The sequence below is a fragment of the Lycorma delicatula genome, chromosome 13 (genome assembly GCF_047948215.1).
Source record: "Lycorma delicatula isolate Av1 chromosome 13, ASM4794821v1, whole genome shotgun sequence".
Taxonomy (NCBI): Eukaryota; Metazoa; Arthropoda; class Insecta; order Hemiptera; family Fulgoridae; genus Lycorma; species Lycorma delicatula.
The window spans coordinates 51,830,067-51,854,773 of record NC_134467.1 but is presented as its reverse complement, the minus strand read 5'-3'; the positions used below and the strand labels follow the sequence as shown (position 1 = coordinate 51,854,773).

The window sequence follows — 24,707 nt, the reverse complement described above, 5'->3', positions numbered from 1 at the left end:
AGAAAAGACTGAATAATTGGTATTTGGCAAGTTTTTAAGTTTCTGCAAATGTGGTAATTGTTGAATTTTATTTATTTAATTCAAATAGACGGGCATGAAACCCTTGAATATAAAATCATAAGTACGTAATAAAATAAGAAGATCTATCATCATTTTTATTAGCATATTTAAAAAATCTTTGGAATCATTAGAAAAAGATTCTCAACTTTAACAGTATAATTAAAAAATAAATCTTTATTTCTAATTATATTACATATACTTTTTTTTTAAATAATTCTTAATAATAAGTAGATCTATATGGTTTTTGAAGCCTATGGAAGTTTTTCTTATTAATATTTGTTATAATAAGTTCACTTAGAACCGCTTTGAAAATTACATTTTTTTTAAAAGTATTTTTATTACACGACTATCAACAATATTATTAATATGTAGTTACAATTCCTCAAAATTAGAAGTATAGTAGTATAAGATTAGAATTCATAATCTTGAATAACATTATCTCTAAGGTAAATGATATTTATCAAGATAAAATTTCATCATAAGCAATATTAATACTAATGTCAGTAAGATTAGAAAAAAAAACTAAATCATGAGAATTACTGCAACAGTTTTAACAAATTATATGATTGTAAAAGATTACAATTTGTAGAAAACAATATCACCTTACAATTTATAAGGTGATATTGTTTTGAAATTGTAAGGTGAGTAGTAGCATTTTTAACATTTAAATTCTTATGATAACATTTAGCCAAAGAAACATTTCCTAGGTTTTTCAGTACAAAAACTGGAACATTAAAGTCACCCAGTAATAATTAACTGTGGCTGTTCAGTGTGTGTGTGTGTGGTAAGCTAATTAGATATGGAATTTATCTTTATTTTATAAATTGTATAATAGATCATAAACATATTTATTTTATAGCATTGATTTATTGTTTATTTATTACAGCAAATAAATTTAGTACAACTGAAAGAGAAACCCCTTCATGTTATGAATGGTGATATTGAAAAAGATCCCTTAGCAATTGAAGAGACCAACTTAGTTAAATGAGAAAATTTTAAAGTAAAAAAAAAAGTGGTAAGAGTGTTAGATTTTTCATACAGTGGAATGCCAATTATCCAGATAGACCTTGCAAGGCCAAATCTGGATAATTGAAAAGGATAATTTAAAAAATTTTTATCGTATAAACTGCACACATTGTTCTATATTTAATGCGTAAGACGCTAAGTAAAAAAAAAAAAAACTATAATAAAAAGTAAATGTATTTCAATAAAATTAAGAAGAAATCTGGAACATACGTGCAATGTAAGAAAAAAGAGATATAGTAATATGGTACTAAAAATACAGCGTGTAAAAATTTGCTTTTATAATTAGTTCTAAAAAGGCCAATATATATATATATATATATATATATATGTTTTCTCTAAGTGAATCGCAAAAAAGGCAGTAGAAAAATTCAGTATAATAAATATTGATAAAAAAATTCCTATTGAAGCAAAAATTTGTTAGAATAGTTTAAAATTTTTAAATAATGTACTAGCTATTTTTAAGTTTACTAATCTGGATTTAAGCATATCTATTACTTAAAACAGTGTAATGAACTTTATTTTGGGTGTAAAGTCAAGACCAAACAAGGGCCTGGACCCCATATATCTGTTGTTTATCATGTTCTAGGCTTCTCACTGTGTGGAAAAATGCCACACGCCACATGCCATTGCTAAATGTAATAAAATTACTCTTACGACTAAATGATTTCTTACAAAAATTACAACTGAATTTCTTCTCAACAGTATGGAGGGATATGTTTTTAAACTACAGCATTGATTAAAAGTTTTTTTTACAAAAATTACAAGTATTTTTCTATTCTGTATTCGTAAAGATGTGTTTTTAAATTACTGTGTCGAATAAATGTTTTTTAGAAAAATTAGGTTAAATTTTATTCGACAACATGAATAGATAAGTGTGACTCTAAAGTAGATCTCTGAGTGAAAGACTCCTTACAAAAAACACATGCGTGAATAGGAAGATGAGAAGATATGACATTCTTTTCTCTAACTGGTTTTTGTGTAATTTGTAAGCACTTTTTTTAAAAGAAAAAGTGTTGAAATCATCATATTCTTCATCGATGACATAGTCATAAATGCACTTATATTTTAATTTATTGCAAACTACACATTTTGATATCTGTAAACTACTTTCAGTAATTCATTCCTCCACATCATCGATAACTTCTTCAATATGATCCTAAAAAAAAAAAACGTAACTGTTAAGTTAAAATCTATCGGAAAAATTTGTTATATTTAATAATGCAAACTACAAATTGACAACTTATTCTTTAATATTAAATATCTTATGTTCATATTTAATCAAGCACAATATGTTTGTTTCAAAGTAGCAAAAATAAAAATTTTAGTATTAGTATTAGCAATATTAGTATGCAGTAAGTACTGCAAAATTAGTATTAGCAGTTAAAATACAGAGGACAAAATGTAACATAAACAAACTATATGCTACATAGCACAGAAACTAAAACTTGTCAGTCAACAGGCAATTTCATAATGCCAAATAAAAAAAAAAAAACAAATTTAAAAAAAATTACTGTAGTTTAGTTCTGTTAATATTAACTGAAAATAGAAACCTGGCAATAAGTGTAGGTATTTTCCAAACTCATCCCCAGATTAAGATATTGATCATTACATTTGTTCTTAAAAAATCAAAAACAGAGAAGAGTCATAAGATTGGTTTATCATTTTTATTAGATTTTCATTCACTGGAAGAACTGAAAGAAATGAAAAATAAGAGAAAACAGGTTTAGTACTGGATGGGGAGTCAAGTTAATAATGAAAGAATTATCTACTGACGATCCAAAATTATATTAATTGACCATGAAAATGTCAGCCAAATTATTTTAATTTCTCTTTAATACATTCTGATACACAAAAATGAGAGTCCCATGAGAAAAGCAGTGTATGATGAGGTAAAACTTTGAATAATTGTGTTATTTATCTACAAGAGTGAGCTACACATTTCTAGAGAAATGTTATCATGTTTCTAAATCACATATATTCAGATACATATCACAAGTTTTTAATGCATTTATAACCTGCTGAGGAATAATTTCTTATTTAAAAGATTCTTAAATGTGTTCTTATTTTAAGAGAACTCTATGAGCAACAAAGTTAGATCTTTAAAAACATAACAAAATTAATTAACATGTAGCAATGATATTTAGTGTTAGCTAGTGAACATCACTTCAGGTCAATTGTGGATTTGTTGTAGTATCAAAGCAACAGTTCATTGTGTCAAGGTTTGGGAAAAATTCTTGCACTATTTTGGCCAGACAATGTGATAAGACAGTAGAGTAGCATCTTAGCATGTAATTAACACCTGAGATCCAAATTCAATAACACATTTAAAAAAAATTAGTTGATTACGAAGTTACTTATTTTTCTTCAACATTGATCAAATTTTGAGTAGTGATGAAAGCATCTCTATATAAATAAATTCTATAAATTTCATTTTTAAGATCTCTAAAAGTGAAAGGGTATGTGTTCAAGAGTGAAAGAAGTGTGTATTATTTACGTGTTGTAAGTATATTAATATAACTACATATAAAAATGTAGTAAACTCTATAATAACACATTTAATAATTAATCATATTTGCATAGCCAGAAGGTAAGAAATCCTTACGTATTTTTTATGAAATTGTAGCTCACCCATGATGGAGTCAGACTTGCTAATTAGCAAAACGGGAAATTAGTTGTGAACAACAAGATACAGATATTCAGTGTTATTCTGGAAGCGAAATACTTTGAAGTATTCTGAAACAAGTTTAATAAAAACATTAAACATATATATGGAAATAGGCAGATTTCGATGTGCTTGTGTTTTTTCAGTTGAAATCAATCATATCCTACTAAAAAATAATATATTTGATTAAATTTGATGTACTGGTCTTGATAGTTCAATTATCTATTATTATTAGTTCAATTACTGGTCTTCTACAATTATCTTTCAGAAATTGAACTAAGTTCTCGTAAACTTTCTATAAAAAGAGATACTCTCATATTTTTCTGTTAAATTTTTCACTTTTCCACAATGTCTTGTGTGTACCACAGAAAATTAATGTAGTCAGGCATTACCAGAAACAGTGTAATAAATTTACATGTTTAGTTAATCGTATGCTTCTCTTGAAATTTTCATCCAAAAAATCAGTTATGTGTTTATTAATGGTGCGTAAGGGCTTATGAGAGGCTGCAGTTTTACAAGTTTTCATGTCAAATGTTACTATGTTAGTTAATTAAAAGGGAAAGACGCTTGTCAATTACAGTAGCCGATTAGTATGCTTGTGTTAAAAATACAGTATAACATTGAAATGTCATATGAGTTATAACTAGGGTCAGGTTAGGACACTCCTTTTTGATTGGCGTTCTTCTAATAGTTCATGGAAGACAGCCTTATTTTATGTTACTGGCATCTTAACTCTTTAATTATCTCTTTACATCTAAAAATTTTTTTTTCTATTACGCAACTGAATTGGCTTCCATTAACATTTAAAAAACATGCAATAATCCTTGTTTAATTTAGTATCAATGTCTATATACCCAGTGAATACTTTTCTTATGAAAAATATTGTATCATTTTAGGTAATAAAAAATGATTACCTCTACTGCTATTGTCAACTCGTGTATATTTTTTGGAGATTTAGAAATTCATTTATACCATAAACTCTGGTTTTCATGTGGTGAGAGTTATAAATATAGATTATTTTTATAAAAAGTCATTTCCATACATAACCGACACATGTTAATGCTTTAAAACCCGCTTTGATAGTCACACTATTATAATAGACTATTATTATTACTTCACATTTTTTTTGCAGAATATGGATGCACAAACTAGTAATTCAGTTTTGGAACAAAATCTATTGTCCTTGCCCATTAAAATAGAAAACGTGCATGAATCAGGGCAACAAGAATATTTTTTTGTACATCTTGCCAAGACAAATGATGGTCTGACAATATTTAAACAAGTAAGCTATTTTCTTCTTTATCTTGGTTTAAGTTAAAAACATAAAACTTAGCTATTGTAAGAATTTTCAATTTTTCTATTCGTAAAGATATTTTTATTTATTGTTTATAGCTCACATATCATCATTTTTCATTCGTGTCTGACATGATATATTTTGATATATAGCGTAACAAACATTTATTAGTGGAGTATAGGAGGATAAACAGCTTTGTTTAACAGAGTGCATGTAACATTTTGTGGTAGATAAAAATTTTGTACAACAATATGTAACAAATAAAATTCAATGAGCTGATACCTCATGCCTTAAACAAAGGTGACTAACATATTCATTTTATACCCACATTTATCATTGTTATATATATATGTTTTAAAAGAGTACAAACCTATCCTTGCCTTTTTCAAGCATGTTCAGTTATGAGAAACTTTGTTATAGGTATCGTTAATCCTTATTCTATGGTTCTGCAATTTTGTTTCCAACCACGGTTGATGTGTTTCTTTATATTTCCACCAGCAACCTGTTTCTTTTACCAAACAATTTTGATTGTGCTTAAGTGCATTTTTCTATTGATCTATTAATTTAATGCCAATGCCTCCAATATTTCCCTTTTCTTGCACTATCATGTGTGATTATATACTGCAAATTCCAGTTGAATATTATTGTAGATGTACTCACACGGATGAGTTATTTCTATGAAAATCAATTTATTTTATAATTGTAAGAAAAATAGATATATTTTTAATAGATGTTAATTATATAAAGATAATAAATTATTATTATTATTACTTTATATTTTGCTGCAGAGTATGGATGCACAAACTGATAGTTCATTTTTTGATGAAGATCCATTATCTTCCAGTATTAAACAAGAAATCAAGCATGAGACAGAGCGAACAGTACATTTGATTGCTCCTGTTGCTATGATAGATGATAAACTGACAACATCTAGACAAGTAAGATATTTTCATTTACTATTTGATGGTTTACCTAATATTTAGCTTTCTAAATAATATCTAATAATAATAATAATATCTAATAATTAGTTATTTTGATTAAAAGCTTAAAAAAAGTGATACCAAAGTGTATGTGAAATGATAAAACACTATTTGTAGGATTGAGAAGTCACACGTCACTCCAAAAGCTACGAAAACTCGTGGCTTTTGATAAAGAATAAACATTCCGAGTGAGATTTTATATGAGGTTTCTTGTTTCTATCTTTATAATTCCAAAATATGCTGTTTCTCATCACATAAAAAACCTACTGAAATGCAGCTGATATATTCTTGCAAGTAAATTTATAATCTTTTCACAGAAACCAGTTTTATAAAGAACATTATTGTCCTCAGAGAAACTATTTCATTGTCTCTTATGATACTGTAAATGTGGCACAGCCAGAAAAAATTGTTTGTTTACCTCCCAACAGACAGCATGTTGCATTATTGCTATGAAACATCCATAAAATCAATAAACGTAAGAAATATTGTGCTTCTTAATACCATTCCTATTGGTCTTTGGTAACAGCCATGAGCCTACTATTCCAAAATCTGTACTTCATGTATAGTTTTTAGTATGGTATTTATGAGTTTTCTGAGGGTTCCTTGGGATTTTTTAATGTGGTTTTATGCCATTTCTCTAGGGTTTTTCAGTACTCATTGATTGGAATCTTTTTTTCATGTGTATTAAATTATAATCTGTAATTATAATAAAATGATTATTCAATAGAAATATGACTATTGCATGATATAAATCTGAAAATTAGTAGAATATATTGAAATGCTACTATTTTTTAGCAAAGTATCAGCTTTCTCAAAACAAGGTTAATTTCTTAGAGTTTCTTTTCACAGAGAATTGAATTCATATTTAAATGGTAGTATAAATTAAATTTGTGCTTAAATAGTTGGCAGCTCACAAACATCCACTAGAAACCGTTGAATCATTCCCAGTATTGAATTCTCTTTGCACAGTCTCTGGCCAATAACTTTTGAATCGCTTTATATGGGACAAGACTGAGCTTTACAAATTGCCTTGTTGCAGCTGTTTTTCTGTTAAGCTAACTTTTGCACGAATTTGTTAAGACTACATCACATAGTAGTCGATACGTCTTCGAGTACTTATGGTCTACCACTTCACTCATATTTCTTTACTGATCCAATCTCCCCAAAGTCTTCGATTAGTGTTCTTATGCCATATCGATTAGGAACCAGTATACCTTTTCTTTCTTTCTATCTTTTTCCTGTTTAGCCTCCGGTAACTACCGTTTAGATAATTCTTCAGAGGATGAATGAGGATGATATGTATGAGTGTAAATGAAGTCTTGTACATTCTCACAGTTCGACCATTCCTGAGATGTGTGGTTAATTGAAACCCAACCACCAAAGAACACCGGTATCCACGATCTAGTATTCAAATCCATGTAAAAATATCTGGCTTTACTAGGACTTGAACGCTGTAACTCTCGACTTCCAAATCAGCCGATTTGGGAAGACGCGTTAACCACTAGACCAACCCGGTGGGTTAGGAACCAGTATACCTGGAAATCTAATAAAATACTAATCTTTCACTGTCTGTATATACTCATTATGCTTATGAAGATGTATTAAATGAGAAATATTCACTGTTCAGTGTGCACATGGAAAGACAGCCTCTATCATTTAAATACAATGAACAAACAGTGACAAGAAAGAGTCGTATCTTCTTTAGTTGACACATATTCTTGTCACAACATCCTGATCGGGTCATGGAAGCTAACTGCATTCAATACAGAATTACAAACCTTTGTAGTAAACATTATTCATATTAACACAGAATAAAATCCCTCAACCTATAATCATGTTTATCTACGTGTAGATACTTTTCGAATACACTGGATTATGAACTTCCTGTTAGACCTCGCGCATTAGAATGGTATATTTTCAAGTTAGATGGTAGCAATGAATTTAATTTAAAGAATGTGATAACTTCTGAATATTTTGTCTACAAAGATGCTAATCATGTTACTCAAAATTTTGTCACTAAAATAGCTGTGAAAAAATGCGTGAGTGCTTTGTGTGAGTTGTAAGGGTGAAAAAAATTCTCTCTCCTTCTTTAAAACTTGACCATAAAACGCAATCAACGTAGTGATTGATTTGCCTTGTTAACCAATTTTAGAGATCTTAGCAATGAAATTTATATAATTTATTTATAAAGAGATCCTTTCATCATTACTCGAAATTTGATCAATATTGACTGTTGAAGAAAAATAAGTAAATTCATAATCTACTAATTTTTTCTAAATGATGTGGTATTGAATTTGGATCTCAGGTGTTAAATTACATGCTAAGATGCTATTGTACTGTTTTCTCACATTGTCTGGCCAAAATTGTGCAAGAGTTTTTCCCAAACCTTGACACAATGAACTGTAGCTTTGATGCTACAACAAATCAACAATTAACTCGAAGTGATGTTCACTTTTTTTTGTCTTTAGTCACTTGACTGGTCTGATGTAGCTCTCCAAGTTTCCCTTTGTAGTGCTAGTCGTTTCATTTCAGTATACCCCCTACATCCTACATCCCTAACAATTTACATATTCCAAATGTTGTCTGCCTACACAATATTTTCCTTCTACCTGTACGTCCAATATTAAAGCGACTATTCCAGGTTGTCTTAATATGAGGCCTATAAGTCTGTCTCTTCTTCTAGCTATATTTTTCCAATTTCTTCTTTTTCATCTATTTGCCGCAACACCTCTTCATTTGTCACTTTATCCACCCATTTGATTTTTAACATTCTCCTATAGCACCCCATTTCAAAAGCTTCTAATCTTTTTTCTCAGATACTCTGATCATCAAAGTTTCACTTCCATATAAAGCAACACTCCAAATGTATACTATAAAAAATCTTTTCCTGTAATTTATATCAATTTTTAATGTAAACAAATTATATTTCTGACTGAAGGCTCGTTTCGCCTGTACTATTCGGCATTTTATGTCGCTCCTGCTTTGTCAATCTTTGTAATTCTACTTTCCAAATAACAAAATTCTTCTACCTCCGTAATCTTTTCTCCTCCTATTTTCACATTCAGTGGTCCGTCTTCGTTATTTCTACTACATTTCATTTCTTTTGTTTTGTTGTTTCTTGCGGTAGTTCTTGCATAGGACTTCATCCGTGCCATTCATTGTTTCTTCTAAATCCTTTTTATTCTGAGCTAGAATTACTATATCATCAACAAATCATAGCATCTTTATATTTTCACCTTGTACTGTTACTCCGGATCTAAATTGTTCTTTAACATCATTAATTGCTAGTTTTATGTAAAGATTAAAAAGTAACGGGGATAGGGAACATCCTTGTCTGACTCCCTTTCTTATTAAAGCTTATTTCTTATGTTCTTCCATTATCATTGTTGCTGTTTGGTACCTGTAAATGTTAGCAATCATTCTTCTATCTGTATTTCAACCCTAATTTTTTAAATTGCTGAACATTTTATTCCAGTCTACATTATCGAATGGCTTTTCTAGGTCTATAAATTCCAAGTATGTTGGTTTGTTTTTCTTTAATCTTCTTCTACTAGTAATCTGAAGCCTAAAATTACGTCACTTGTCCCTATACTTTTCCTGAAACCAACTGGTCTTCTCCTAACACTTCTTCCACTCTCCTCTCAATTCTTCTGTATAGAATTCTAGTTAAGATTTTTGATGCATGACTAGTTAAACTAATTGTTCTGTATTCTTCACATTTATCTGCTCCTGGTTTCTTTGGTATCATGACTATAACACTTTTTTTGAAGTCTGACGGAACTTCCCCATTTGCATAAATATTACACACCAGTTTATATAATCTATCAATCGCTTCCTCACCTGCACTGCGCAGTAATTCTACAGGTATTCCGCCTATTCCAGTAGCTTTTGTGCCATTCAAATCTTTTAATGCTTTCTTAAATTCAGATTTCAGTATTGTTTCTCCCCTTTCATCCTCTTCTTCCTCTATAACACCATTTTCCGCTGTATAACTCTTCGATATATTCCACTCACCTATCGACTTTACCTTTCGTATTATAAATCTGTGTACCATCTTTGTTTAACACATTATTGGATTTTAATTTATGTAACCCAAAATTTTCCTTAACTTTCCTGTATGCTCCATCTATTTTACCATGTTCATTTCTCTTTCCACTTCTGAACACATTTGTTTAATCCACTCTTCTTTCGCTAGTTTGTACTTACTGTTTGTTGTATTTCTTAATTGTCGATAGTTCCTTTTACTTTCTTCATCACTAGCATTCTTATATTTTCTACGTTCATCCATCAGCTGCAATATATTGTCTAAAACCCAAGGATTTTTACCAGTTCTCTTTTTCCACCTAAGTTCGCTTCTGCTGATTTAAGAATTTCCTATTCAAGTTTACCCATTATTCTACATTTCCTGCCTTATATTTTTACTGAGACCTCTTGCGATGTCCTTTTCAAAAATTCTTTACCTCCTCTTCCTCAACCTTCTCTAAATTCCACCGATTCATCTGACACCTTTTCTTAAGGTTTTTAAACCACAATCTACATTTCATTATAACTAAATTATGGTCGCTATCAGTGTCTGCTCCAGGGTAAGTTTTGCAGTTAGCGAGTTGATTTTGAAATCTTTGCTTAACCATGATAGATTCTATCTGATACCTTGCAGTATCGTCTGGCTTTTTCCATGTGTATTTTCTTCTACTATGATTTTTAAACTGAATGTTGGCAATTACTAAATTATACTTTGTGCAAAACTCTATAAGTCAGTCCCCTCTTTCATTCCTTTTGCCCAGCTCGTATTCACCAACTATATTTCCTTCCTTGCCTTTTCCTTTCTTCATATACACTACATCATCATCATCATCATCATGGGCCCTTGTAGGCATATAGACATTAACAATCGTAGTCGGTTTAAGTTTTGATTTTATCCTTATTACAATGATTCTATCGCTTTGCATTTTGAAATACTCTACTCTCTTCCGTATCTTCTTGTTCATTACAAAACCTACTCCTGCCTGCCCATTATTTGAAGCCAAGTCAATTATTCTAAAATCACCAGACCAGATGTCGTTTTTCCTCTTCCCATCGAACCTCGCTAATTCTTACTACATCTACATTTATCCTATCCATTTCCCTCTTTAGTTTTCTAACCTACCAACCTTTTTTAGACTTCTAATATTTCACGCCCCATTTTCATGATCAGTTAATATAATTTTGGATCTTCAGTATACGACTCTTTCATTATTAACTTGATTCACCAATCCAGTACTAAACCTATTTTCTCTTATTTTTCATTTCATTCAGTTCTTCCAGCGGATGAAAATCTAATAAAAATGATAAACTCTTGTTTGATTTTTTAAGAACAAATGTAATGACCAATATCTTTATCGGGATGAGTTTGGAAAATATTTACACTTATTGCCAAGTTTCTATTTTCAGTTAATATTAACAGAACTAAACTACAGTAATTTTTTTATTTTTATTTGCCATTATAAAATTGTCTGTTGTCAGACCAGTTTTAGTTTGTATGCTATGTAGCATGTAGTTTGGGGATTGTTAAATTTTGTTCCTTATATTTTAACTGTTTGTACTAATGAAATTTCTATTTTTGCTACTTTGAAACAAATATATTGTGCTTCCTTAAATATGAACCTAAGATATTTAATATTAACGTATAAAGTTGTCAATTTGTAGATTTTTGTCAATTCCGATAGATTTTTAACTTAACAGTTACATTTTTTTTTTTATCTTATTGAAGAAATTATCGATGATGTGGAGGAAAGAATTACTGAAAGTAGTTTACAGACATCAAATTGTGTGGTTTGCAATAAATTAAAATATAATTGCATTTGTGATAATGTCATCGATGAAGAATATGATGATTTTAACAGTTTTTCTTTTAAAGAAAAGTGCTTGCAAATTACAGAAAAACGTGTTAAAGAAAGGAATGTTATATCTTTTCATCTTCCTATTCACACATGTGTTCTTTGTCAGGGGTCTTTCACTCGGAGATCTACATTATAGTCACACTTATCTATTCATGTTGTAAAAAAAAAAAACTTAAAATATAATTTTTCTAAAAAAACGTTTATTCGACACAGTAAGTTAAAAACACATATCTCTACTAATACAGATGAGAAAAAATACACTTGTAATTTTTGTAAAAAAACTTTTAATGAAAGCTCTAATTTAAAAACACATCTCTCTGTTCATAATGGGGAGAAGAAATTCACTTGTAATTTTTGTAAGAAAACATTTTGTCGCAGGGATAGTTTAAAAAGACATCTCTATTCATACGGGTTAGAAAATTTCATTTGTAATTTTTATCTAGAAAGTTTTACTGAAAAATCAAATTAGGTTACAAAGTGGTATAAATTGTCTCTTATAGGATCTTTGCAGTTTGTGGCTAGTTTTTTCTTTTTACATTATTGTATATACTACTCTAAACTAATTAGTTTATAAACAAGATCATTTGGAGCCATTTATGTTATATATGTACATTCTGTTAATAAAGCTTTGAAATAACTTGCATATTACATGATTCGTATTTTCTTTATTTCCGGTTGTCTAAAAAGTACTGAGCCTTTGGAATCCAAAATGTAGAATACATTTATTGTTTTTGAAAAATTACATTTTGAGACTACCTGGACCATATTTTTTGGTAACCTTCTTCCATTTTTCTGTCAACACCATAAATCCTACACTATAGAACTTCTAAGGTTTCCGTTCTTAAAATTGAGTTACAAGGTTTTCAAAGGCCTTTTTTGAAACTAATTTAACACCATTCAGGGAATTATTGCAGAGACTGAAACAAGTGCTATGCTAACGGTGCTAGGTCCAGGCTATATTATATGATGGACGCATCAAAATCTCCCAGTCAAGTTCTTGCAATTGTTGATAGGTTGTTAAAGATGTCGCTTTCTGGCAGTTATCAGTATGGTGTATGACATCCTTTCTATTTACTAATTCTGGCCGTTTTTTTTTTAATTGATAAGTGCAGTTACACTAAATGCCAACAGTACAGGTTTGAGTCTATCATACTGCTTGGTAGCACTAGACTGTGAGACACAATGCCCTTCCAGTTACACCTAACACAACATAATCTTCCTGGCCATCAGTGTGGGCTTTGTCACAGACTATGGAGTTTCTCCTTGCTTCAGTCACAATCTTTTTCACCATTGTGTTCTTAGGTTATCCACTTTCCATCACTGATGATCATCTGGCTTCAGAAATGGCTCAGTTTTGTTACGTTTCAGTAGAGATTCACAGATAGAAATTCAATTGAGTAAAGTTTTCTCAGTCAGATCATGTGGTACTCAAATGTCAAGCTTCTTTTTGTAACCAGCTTTCTCTGATTGGACTAACAGTGTTTGGTGATGGGTGTTAGGCCACTGACAATGTCATGAAGGCTTGCATGGCTAGACTTTTACCAGAATATCATTCACTTTTTCTGTGATTTTGTTGTTGGTCTTCGACTGCAAGGAGCATCTTGGACATAAAAATTTCCAAAACAAAAGCGACTGAACAATCTTTTGGCTGTTGTGTTTGATGACATATCTTGCCCATAAACAGCACAAGTTTCTTCACGGTTCTGCGCAGCATTTGCATCTTTATCGAAATAAAATTCTAAGATCTCATCAGTTTTGCTGAACATCCACCGATTTTCATAGCACAATACCTTACATCCAAGTATAAGAATTGCAACATTTTTTGCACATTTAGTAGCTTCAACTGCCAGCTGTCAAATAACATTCGGCCTGACCCACTGCGACTCATATACCCTGAGATTTAGGACATTAAACTATATAGTGTGCAAAACATTCATTACTTTTTAGACTTCCTATTATTAATACATAACAAATGAAAACTACAAGTTTAAGACATTGTTACTAAGATGTTCATTAAGTTAAGAGTATATTAGAAGTAATTGTGAGAGAATATTAAAAACTGTATCCAAATATATCTATAATTATAAAATAGCATGAGAGTCATTTATAAAAAACTTCCAAAAATACCTGATGAAGATTAATTTGAAATTAAGGAAATTTGTATACATGTCTTTCTTACAATGTAAGTGAGCGCTAAGAAAGAATTCTGTTAAATTTTGAGTTTAAAGGTTAAAATTGAGTTAAATGTAATTTATTATTTTTAGAATTTTTCTTACCTCTACTTGATTTTTGGTGTGTGTGTGTGTGTAATCTTCATGTGAATATCAAAAGTGCAGTCAGGATATGTCACGGCAGCTCAACAAATACAGCTACTGCCACTCTTATTGTATGTATGATGTGAATGGCTTTACCAGCCTCTGGTTACTTGACAAAAAAGCAATGTTTTAAAAAATAATTTTTTATTTCACAGAATACGATACAAAAAAAAATATTAAAAAATATTAAAAATTTTTAAAACGCCTTGACTTTAGAATAAGTTGTACGATACATACATACATTGTGTTTTTTGACCCTAAAACGTACAAATTTGCAGAAAAAACCCAATACCCTATCTTTGACATGATCATTTTACTTCACCTTTCAATATTGCTGTTCTATCCATATTTGCCGGAAAAGTAATATTTATATATAAAATAATGTTAAGCTAAAAACATAAAAAAGGCCATTGTTGAAAACTTGTAAGTAGATTTCTTCACATAATTTAATTCAACTTTGATAGCTAAGATACTTACTAATAGTATTTTATTTTAATCAAATCCCCATAAAGAGATGGGGAAAAACTTTTCTTTTTTGCTCTTTCTGGGTTCAAATTCCCATCTTTGAATTTTATTATATCAATATATTCTGTAATACTGGCAGAGCAGGTGCTACATATCTTATCAAAGCAATTTTATGTTTACATATAGTTCATAATGCACAAATTGATATCTATTTCTATCTATAATTTTAACTATTAAAATTCATAAAAACTATTGTTTAAATTTTTGCGCTAAATGAATGTTAACCAAAGTTCATATTATATTAAATATATATATATATATTTATATAAATAATATCAATCTAAAAATCAATGTGATATTTGGCATTCCATTTCATTGACCAGTGCCTCATAATTATTAGATCAGTATGATGATATTCTGTTCGTAAACACTCAACAGGATGCTCATCAGCGAGTCGATTTTATGTCTTCTGACACATTTTGATGTGTCATTTGATACATTAAATTATACATTTATTTGATACATTTTAATATTATAATATTTATTGTCAAAAATGATTTGCAAAGATATATGGTAACTGAAAAATGATTCTGTCCTGTAAGCTACTCTTTTTAAGAATGAAAACCTCTCAGTAGTGCAATACAAAAGTTCTTATCTGATATGTAGTATTTTAGCTTAATGTCATTACAAAGATCCAAAGTTGCTTGCCTCAGTTCTTACTTGAACAAGCTCTGCAAGGTGTGCACACATTCCTATTATGCTAGGTGAGTAAAAGGGTCCACATTAAAAAAACCATTGGCTTGATGACTATTGACTATTGATGGCTATGAACTTTTTTTTTTAGAATTTGAAAAATTGTATGCCTATTTAAATTAAATGTCGCCTACCATTTTTTTATATATGTATGTATATATATATATTTTTTTTTTAATCGATGTTGAAGAGAAATACCATTTATGTACCCCCCATGAGGAGTGTTGGACTCACATGGGTTCGGCTAGATGTTATAGAGCCTATGAATGCCTGCACCCTACCAACTAAAACTCCGGTTTCACTGTTCCTTTCCACCCAGAGCCGGTTTTGCAATTAAGTATATCACAACACCGGGGGTGACAAGATAGGGGAGCTTAGCAGTCCTGTAGCTTCATCGCCGCCGCCCACCTGCACAAGCGTGGACAGATGGCGACTCCACTGAAGGCTGTCCCTCACCGCCTCACCTTCCGGCTCTTGACGCTGCTTCTGACAGCTACATTATTCTGACTGTTTCTTCTTGGGCTGTTTTAGTTCACTGCTTGCACTAATTAACTATAGTTTAATCAATAATCTAGATAATATAATGACTTCTATCAACTGTACTTACTTTAGCTAATATTCACACCCTACATCGCTATTTACCTTCCTTTTGGACATTGGTTTCACTTGCAACTTGCTCAGAGGCTACTGGAGTCCCCTCGCTTCATCTACCACCCATGCATGTAAACACAAACGAGCGGCAACTGCATGAGGGGCTGTCTTTCACTCCCTTGCGACACCCGACCCGGCTGCCAGGGTTCTGTTGTATATTCGACTCGCTTGTCATCTAACTCTTCTTGCCTCATCATTTTCTTTCTGTTGTAACACTATACAGACAAAATTAGCCACAGCTGCAAATCGGTCGCTTCACATCACATTGTCAGGATTAATTTGCCCTGTTACTGGTGTGCACTCACATCTTTCCTTCTCCCAAGGAACAGACACTCCGTACTATCTGTTCTGTGTCTTGCAAACAAGTACGCTCTGAAGGAGCTGTGCCCGGTTAGGAACTGTGTAAGCCAGTAATTTAGCTCGCCAAATTCTCTCCCGATTCACGGTCCAATCTCACATATTAATCAGCTTGTGTATTCACTTTTACACGAAACAGTCCACCCTATCTGCCACTTCTCTAATACCTCACGATATGTCTCTTCTTTACTCATATCATCATCTATCTTCACCCGTGAATCAGCCAACTACTGCAGCGGAAACACTCTGGCGACCACAAATAAAGCCTCTGTGAACACCGATGAGTAGGCACACGTAATTCTCTGAGCTATCCTCCTTTGTACTCCCTCTAGCTGTCGTCTGTTATGATCATACCTCAGAGATCTGTTCCATACCGGTACACCATACAGCAAATTTCCTGCAGATATATTTGAATCAGTTTTCTCAGGTATGTAGGGACATTGACTTTTTTTCAACACCTTGAATATAGCCTTCCAACTGAGAGAATTGAATATATTGTGGCCATCTACCAATATGACCACAGGGATTTGACACATACACAGAGTACCTTTCATCGCATTATCGACAATTTTCATCACCTCTTTTACAGCATCAATCGCTGATCTCCTCAACCGGAAACCAAATTGCTATTGACTAAGGCCACCTCTCTCTTCAATGTAATTCCTCAGCCTGGCCTCTAACATTCGCTCTAATAACTTGCAAAGATTTTTAACTAAACAGATCGGTCTATATGGTACTGTGCTCTCCGGTGCCCCAGGTTTCTGTATTAAGACCGGTTGTGATGTCTTCCAAGAAGAAGGGATAAAATCACCCTTTGTCATTTTATTCATTACGTCTAGAATAGTAACTGGAGCTTCCTCTATCAGGATCTGGACGACTTCAACCGGAATGCCAGCCGGACTCGTACTCTTATGCAGCTTCATTTTTTTACCTGCAGTCTTAAGCTCCTGCATGGTAAACAGCGGTATATCGTCAGCTAGTATTTCTTCTCTGATAGGCTTTGTTTGTTCCAGAAAGAGCTTCCTGACATATTCACATACCTTATCCTTCACGATTACTGGTAAACTGTCAACCTAATCTTTCTGATACTAACTGGTAGCCTCTCCCCCACAGATCTCTGTCAATGTCCTCGCGTAGTTCCTTCCAACATTTGGTCCTGGCTTTTTTAATAGCTGATGCATACACAGTTCTGGCTTCAGCATACTCCTTTTTTGCACTGTTTGGTTATAATAAAAAGTAGAAAAAGAAGAAACAATTGTAAAACTGAAACGAGTAAAAGATTGATGAGCATTATCTAGCCTTTACTTTTAAATTGATGTATAAGAAATCAACAGAAAAATTAAGATCATGAAAGCTGTTTTTTTTAAATATTTTTATTGTGTATTTTTTCATAGGATCTTTTCTGCCCTGCCAAAAACTCTGCAGCAGGGAGGAAGCTTCGGCCTTGCACTGGGAACTACAAAATAATTTCTTTAATGCACCTTTTAACACTTTTTTAGAAATTTACTCGTACAATGCTTCTTAAAAAGTACATTGTTTTATTTTGTGATGTAGAGTCATCACAAAAGATGTACAACACTTTTCCCTTCCAAGTTAAGACGACAGGTGGTTTAGCAAAGCAGAAGAAATTTCTGGCTGCCTGGTGAGGGGGTAAAAATATTTTTTTTTGGTTCAACCGACGGCTCTTGAATAATATATTTTCCATTTGGAGTTAAGTGGTCTCGCTTGTTCCACTCTTTGGTAACAATGTTTATCCCCAGCTGGGCTGTCCCGTTCGCAAAGAAAACACATGTACCTAGTATAACCTAACTGTATGCCTAACAAAATAGCTGTAAGTCAAATCACCACATATGTTTCAATTATGTTTTTTTTATAATTTATTTTTTCAAGAACATCTTTCATCACATTGTATGTCTTTCAAATTAATACCATAAGCAATTGGTATTGAAGGATATTTATTACCGTTGTGTAGTAGAACCGCTCTTAAACTGTACTTGGACGAATCTATGAAAAGGCGCCAGTCCTCAGGTTTATGAACTTGCCCTAAATGTGACATAAGCTCATCAATGTTTATCCAGTAAACCGAATTATTTTCATCAATAAACTATTAAACCAATTCTCTTTGTCAGTTTCGAAAACCCAAAATATTAGTATTTTTTTGAAGTAGATTCCAACCTTGCGGTCTTGATCCTAACAATTCAGCTTGATTTTTTGATAAGTTTAAGTCCCTAACCGAGTCGTTTAATTTACCTTGTGATTATAAGATGTGGTAACGGAAGGTAATTCAAAATCAAAATCATTGTTGTCTTCTTCAGTACTGCCTGATTCTTCATCGCTGCTTTCAAAATATACATTCACAGGTGGCTCAGGAAATTGAATAATTTCACAGTGAGGCACAGGCCTAATTGCAGATTGCAATGAACGATATTTTACAGTATGTTTAGATTTTAGAAAGTAATGTTACGTAAAAAGTAGTGTTTTTTTACTTGATTTTTTTTGTTTAAATGATTTTTTTAAAATATGAATTTTATAAATTTAAAATTTCTCAAATAAAAGAATCGGTCAAAGATGATGTATTTAACTCGATGTTAAATAATGTAGAATGTGCAGCTTGGGCTTCATTTAAGACGTTTGCAAAACTCTTCTCGGCAAATAAAAATTCGACAATAACCACAATATTGTTAATCAACTTGTTGCTTCATACAGAGCTGTGGGATGTAATATGTCTTTGAAAATACATTTCCTCCACTCGCATCTGGATTTTTCCCCGGTCAACCTCGGAAACGTAAGTGACGAACACAGTGAACGTTTCCACCGAGACAATTTGGTGATGAAAAGTTGCTATAAATGGAAATGGAATGCTAACATGCTAGCCGATTACTGCTGGACATTAAACATCACAAAAAAATCAGAATGGAATCTCTGCTTTGGAATTTAAGATGCGCTACGCAGAAAAAGGCGACGAGTTTCTTAATTCGATTGTTACCAGCATTGAAACGTGGATTTCGTAATACGTGCCAAGGAGAAAATGACAGTCAAGCGAATGGCGTCATCCTTAATCACCAACTAGACCGTCAAAGGTGTGGTTCCAAATCAGCTGATTTGGAAGTTGAGAGTTCCAGCGTTCAAGTCCTAGTAAAGCCAGATATTTTTACACGGATTTGAATACTAGATCGTGGATACCGGTGTTCTTTGGTGGTTGGGTTTCAATTAACCACACATCTCAGGAACGGTCGAACTGAGAGGTCAAGCCACAGACATTTGTACTAAAATGATGGCCACAGTCTTTTGGGATCGGTTTGGCATAAAAGTGATCGATTTCATGCCGCGTGGAACGACTATAAATGCAGAAGCCTACTGCGAAACTCTACATAAGTTAAGGTAGTTTAAGAGAAATAATAGATATTTATAATGTTTTCAGAATAAATTTTTTTGCGATGAAACGGCCTTTAGAGATTACCTCTCTTATTGTATTTCTACGTATGGGTACCCCAACCGTATCTGTATATAAAATATGAAAAATATCTACGACAACCATTTTTAATAAAAGGAAAAACACTGAACTAAATCCGATCCAATTTCTGAACTCATTCAAAAATCATCCAATTTTTGCGAAGAAATAAGTCTAATACAACTTTTTTATTTATTTATTAATCAGTTACACAAACATGCACACACACACACACACCCACACACACACACACACACACACACACACAGAGAGAGAGAGAGAGAGAGTGTGCTATGCACAGACACATATAAACTCAAAAAAAAATTTAAGAGAAAGAATTTAGAAGTATTTGAGACATAACTCTATAGGCAAATGTTAAAAATCTTATGGACAAACAAAATCAATAATGAATGAGAATAGAACCCTCTGGAAGATTATTATAAAAATAAGAGACATACTAACTGGAAATACACTGTGACATAGACGACCCAGAAAATAATTATTGAAGGGATGATTGAAGGCAAAACTGCAGAGAAATGGGTAGGTTAGATTACATAATATTGATCATGGATGATAGGAAATGCCCAAACCAAGAACAATTAAAGCGACTGACTTATAAGAGATGGCTTTGGAGATTCAGTGCATACAAATTTGCGGATTGATGACAACAAAAAACATTGACATATATGCAATTAAAGTATGATACACATCAATTTGTATCTACTGATACAAATTTCATCAGTATGAATAAATCTTTTCATATTTAAAATTGTTATGAAAGACAGCTCTATTTTGAGTTTAAAAAATATCTGTTACTATTTTTCTAACCACAATTTCATCTACAAATGATCAAATAAAAATCTTCTTGAAGTGGAAAACTACTGTTATTTCCTTAGAGCCAGGAAAGTAAAAAGACTTTATAAGCAGATGACAAAGTTAAATACAAGCAAAAAAGAACGTTCTTTAGTATTAAAAAAATAAATAGATTCGCTTATAAGATCGCTTACCAGGAGCGTTCCCACTCCTGGTAGCAGCGCTGGAAGGCTTTAACTGATATGACTTTTAACTGGTCGGTCACAGTCTTTTGAATCTTCTCCAGATTTCCAAAATGACGCCCTTTTAAGACACGTTTCAATTTCGGGAAAAGGAAAAAGTCAAAGATTCAAATCGGGTGAATAGTATGGAGGCTGAGAAACCGTAGGAATGTGTTTTGAGGTCAAAAATTCCCTGATGGAAATGGCCGTGTGACACGAGGCATTGTCATGATGAAGCATCCACTAGTCTGTAATGTCTGATCTCACACGAATCACTCTTTTCCTGAGCCTTTCAAGGACACCTTCGTAAAACACTTGGTCGACAGTTTGTCCTGGAGGAACAAATTATTTATGCACGATACCCCTACTGACAAAAAAGCAAATCAGTATGGTTTTGATCTTTGATTTGTCCATTCGACATTTTTTCGGTCGAGGAGATGACGGAGTGTGCCACTCTTCGCTTAGCCGCTTTGTTTCAGGATCGTACTGAAATATCCACGATTCATCGCCTGTGATCACACGATTGAAGAATTCTTTGTCATTATCAATCCTCTCAAGAAGATCAACGCACACGGTTCTTCGATTGTCCTTCTGTTCCGTTGTGAGGGTTTTATGCACCGATTTCGCACAAAACTTTCGCATGTCCAAATCGTCTTGTCAAAATTTGATGTACAGTGAAAGTGTTTAAATTTAACTGTTCACTCATCATCCTTATTGTTAAACGACTGTCTGATCTCACTAGAACCCTCAAAGTTTTCATCAGATCTTGAAGTTGAAGGTCTCCCTCAGCGAAGGAGACCTTATCACTTCACCGTGTTGTCGGCCTTCCAAAAATGATTTGTGCCCGCGGAGAACTTGATAAGCAATGTTCCCCGTAGGCCTGTTTCAACTTTGAGCTTGCGGATTCCCCAAGTTAAGCACAAAACTTGATTGCACAACTTCGCTCTAAATTTCAATGCTCCATTTTCGTAACACACAACTTCACTGATGGCGCTGTCTAAAATAATGTGTTGACTAAACGGTGTTGTAACTCATACTGACCATGTGGAAGGGATGAATAAACCGCTCTAGCACAGACCGGTAGACCAAAATATACTGTTTCTCATCACCCAACAAACCTACTGCAATGAAACTGATATATTCTTGCAAGTAAATTTATAATCTCTTCACAGAAACCAGTTTTATAAGTAACATTGTTGTCCTCAGAGAAACTACTTCATTGTGTCTCTTATGGTACTGTAAATGTGGCACAGCCAGAACAAATTGTTTGTTTACCTCCCAACTGACAGCATGTTGCGTTTTGCTGTTGAAACATCCATCAAACATAGAAATTAATAAACGTAAGAAATATTGTGCTTCTTAATACCATTCCTATTGGTCTTTGGTAACAGCCATGAGGCTACTCTTTCAGGATCTATACGTCATGTATAGTTTTTAGTGTGGTATTTATGAGTTTTCTGAGGGTTCCTTGGGATTTTTAATGTGGTTTTATACCATTTCTCTAGGATTTTCAGTACTCATTGATTAGAATCTTCTTTTCATGTGTATTAAATTATAATCTGTAATTATAATAAAATGATTATATAATAATAATAATAATAATAATAAGAGTATTGCACGATGTAAATCTGAAAATTAGTAGAATATATTGAAATGCCACCATTTTTTACCAAAAACTTACCTTTTTGGAGCCACGGAGGACATCAGCTTTCTCAAAACAAGATTAATTTTTTAAAGTTTCTTTTCATAGAGAATTGAATTCATATTTAAATGGTAGTATAAATTAAATTTGTGCTTACATTGTTGGCAGCTCACTGTTGAAACCATTCCCAGTATTGAATTCACTTTGCACAGTCTCCGGCCAATAACTTTTGAATCGCTTTATACGGGACAAGACTGAGTTTATTACAAATTGCCTTGTTGCATTTGTTTTTCTGTTATCCTAACCTTTGCACTGATTTGTTAAGATTATATCACATAATAGTCGTTACGTCTTCATCAAGTACTTATGGTCTACCACTTCACTCATGATGATGAGTTTGGAAAATTTCTTCACTTTATTGCCTGGTTTCTATTTTCAGTTACTATTAATAGAACTAAACTACAGTAATTTTTTTTTTTTATTTGGCAGTATGAAATTGCCTGTTAACTGACCAGTTTTAGTTTCTGTGCTATGTAGCATATAGTTTGATTATGTTACATTTTGTCCTCTCTGTTTTTTAACTGCTTATCCTAATGAAATTTTTATTTTTGCTACTTTGAAACAAACTTATTGTGCTTGCTTAAATACGAACATACTATATTTAATATTAGAGTATAAGTTGTCAATTTGTAGTTGGCAGTATTAAAAATAACAAATTTTTCCGATCGATTTTAACTTAACAGTTACGTTTTTTTTTTAGGATCATATTGAAGAAGTTACTGATGTGGAGAAAAGAGTTACTGAAAGTAGTTTAAAGACATGAAAGTGTGTGGTTTGCAATAAATTAAAATATAAGTGCATATGTGATAATGTCATCGATGATCTCAACAGTTTTTCTTTTAAAGAAAAGTGCTTGCAAATTACAGAAAAACCAGTTAAAGAAAGGAATGTCCTATCTTGTCATCTTCCTATTCACACGTGTGTTCTATGTCAGGAGTCTTTCAGTCAGAGATCTACTTTAGAGTCACACTTATCAATTCATGTTGTCAAAAAAAACTTAACATGTAATTTTTGTAAGAAATCATTTAGTCAAAGGAGTGAATTAAAAACTCATCTTTTTATTCATACTGATGAGAAAAAATTCACTTGTAATTTTTGTAAGAAAACATTTCGTCGCAGGGATAATTTAAAAAGACATCTCTTTATTCATACTGGTGAAAATAAATTCACCTGTAACGTTTGTAAAAAAACTTTTAATCAAAGCAGTAGTTTAAGAAGACATCTCTCTATTCATACTGGTGAGAAGAAATTCACTTGTAATTTTTGTAAGAAATCACTTAGTCAAAAGAGTAATTTAAAAACTCATCTCTTTATTGATACTGATGAAAAAAAATTCACTTGTAATTTTTGTAAAAAAACTTTTAATCATAGCAGTAATTTAAAAGCACATCTATCTATTCATACTGGTGAGAAGAAATTCACTTGTTATTTTTGTAAGAAATCATTTAGTCAAAAGAGTAATTTAAAAACTCATCTCTTTATTGATACTGGTGAAAAGAAATTCACTTGTAATTTTTGTAAAAAAACTTTTAATCAAAACTGTAGTTTAAAAGCACATCTCTCTATTCATTCTTATGAGAAAATTTTCACTTGTAATTTTTGTAAAAAAACATTTAATCTAAAGAGTAATTTAAAAAGACATCTTTCTATTCATACCGGTTAGAAGAAATTCACTTGTAATTTTTGTAAGAAAACATTATGTCACAGGGATAATTTAAAAAGACATCTCTTCATTTGTACAGGTTAGAAAATTTCATTTGTAATTTTTATCTGAAAAGTTTTACACAAAAGTCAAATAAGGTAACAGGGTGGTACAAATTGTCTCTGTTACATGTCAGTTTGTGGCTAGTTATTTTCTTTTTACATTATTGTATGCACAATTTTACTAATTAGTAATTTTACTAATTAATTTTATTGTATAATTAGTTTATAAACAAGGTCATTTGGAAACATTTATATTATATATGTACATTCTTTTAATAAAGCTTGTAATAACTTGCATATTACGTGATTCATATTTTCTTTATTTCTGGTTGTCTAAAAAGTACTGAACCTTTGGAATCCAAAATGTAGAATAC

General features: G+C 31.9%; 2 protein-coding genes across 3 annotated transcripts in view; both read left to right on the top strand.

The window, feature by feature from the left end:
• Positions 1-24,707, top strand: part of LOC142334080 (uncharacterized) — a 122,405-nt gene that overhangs the window by 33,375 nt on the left and 64,323 nt on the right. The window lies entirely within an intron of this gene.
• Positions 976-24,632, top strand: LOC142334082 (uncharacterized). Its single transcript, XM_075381765.1, has 4 exons — positions 976-1,075; positions 4,881-5,030; positions 5,831-5,980; positions 23,330-24,632. The coding sequence occupies exons 2-4, from the start codon at positions 4,884-4,886 to the stop codon at positions 23,390-23,392; spliced, it is 360 nt and encodes a 119-aa protein (XP_075237880.1). The 5' UTR covers positions 976-1,075; positions 4,881-4,883; the 3' UTR covers positions 23,393-24,632.

Coding starts and splice junctions, on each gene's coding strand:
- LOC142334082 (XM_075381765.1), top strand. CDS start 4,884: ATGGATGCACAAACTAGTAATTCAGTTTTGGAACAAAATCTATTGTCC. Junction 5,031..5,830: donor GTCTGACAATATTTAAACAA/GTAAGCTATTTT, acceptor ATTTTGCTGCAG/AGTATGGATGCACAAACTGA. Junction 5,981..23,329: donor AACTGACAACATCTAGACAA/GTAAGATATTTT, acceptor TTTTTTTTTTAG/GATCATATTGAAGAAGTTAC.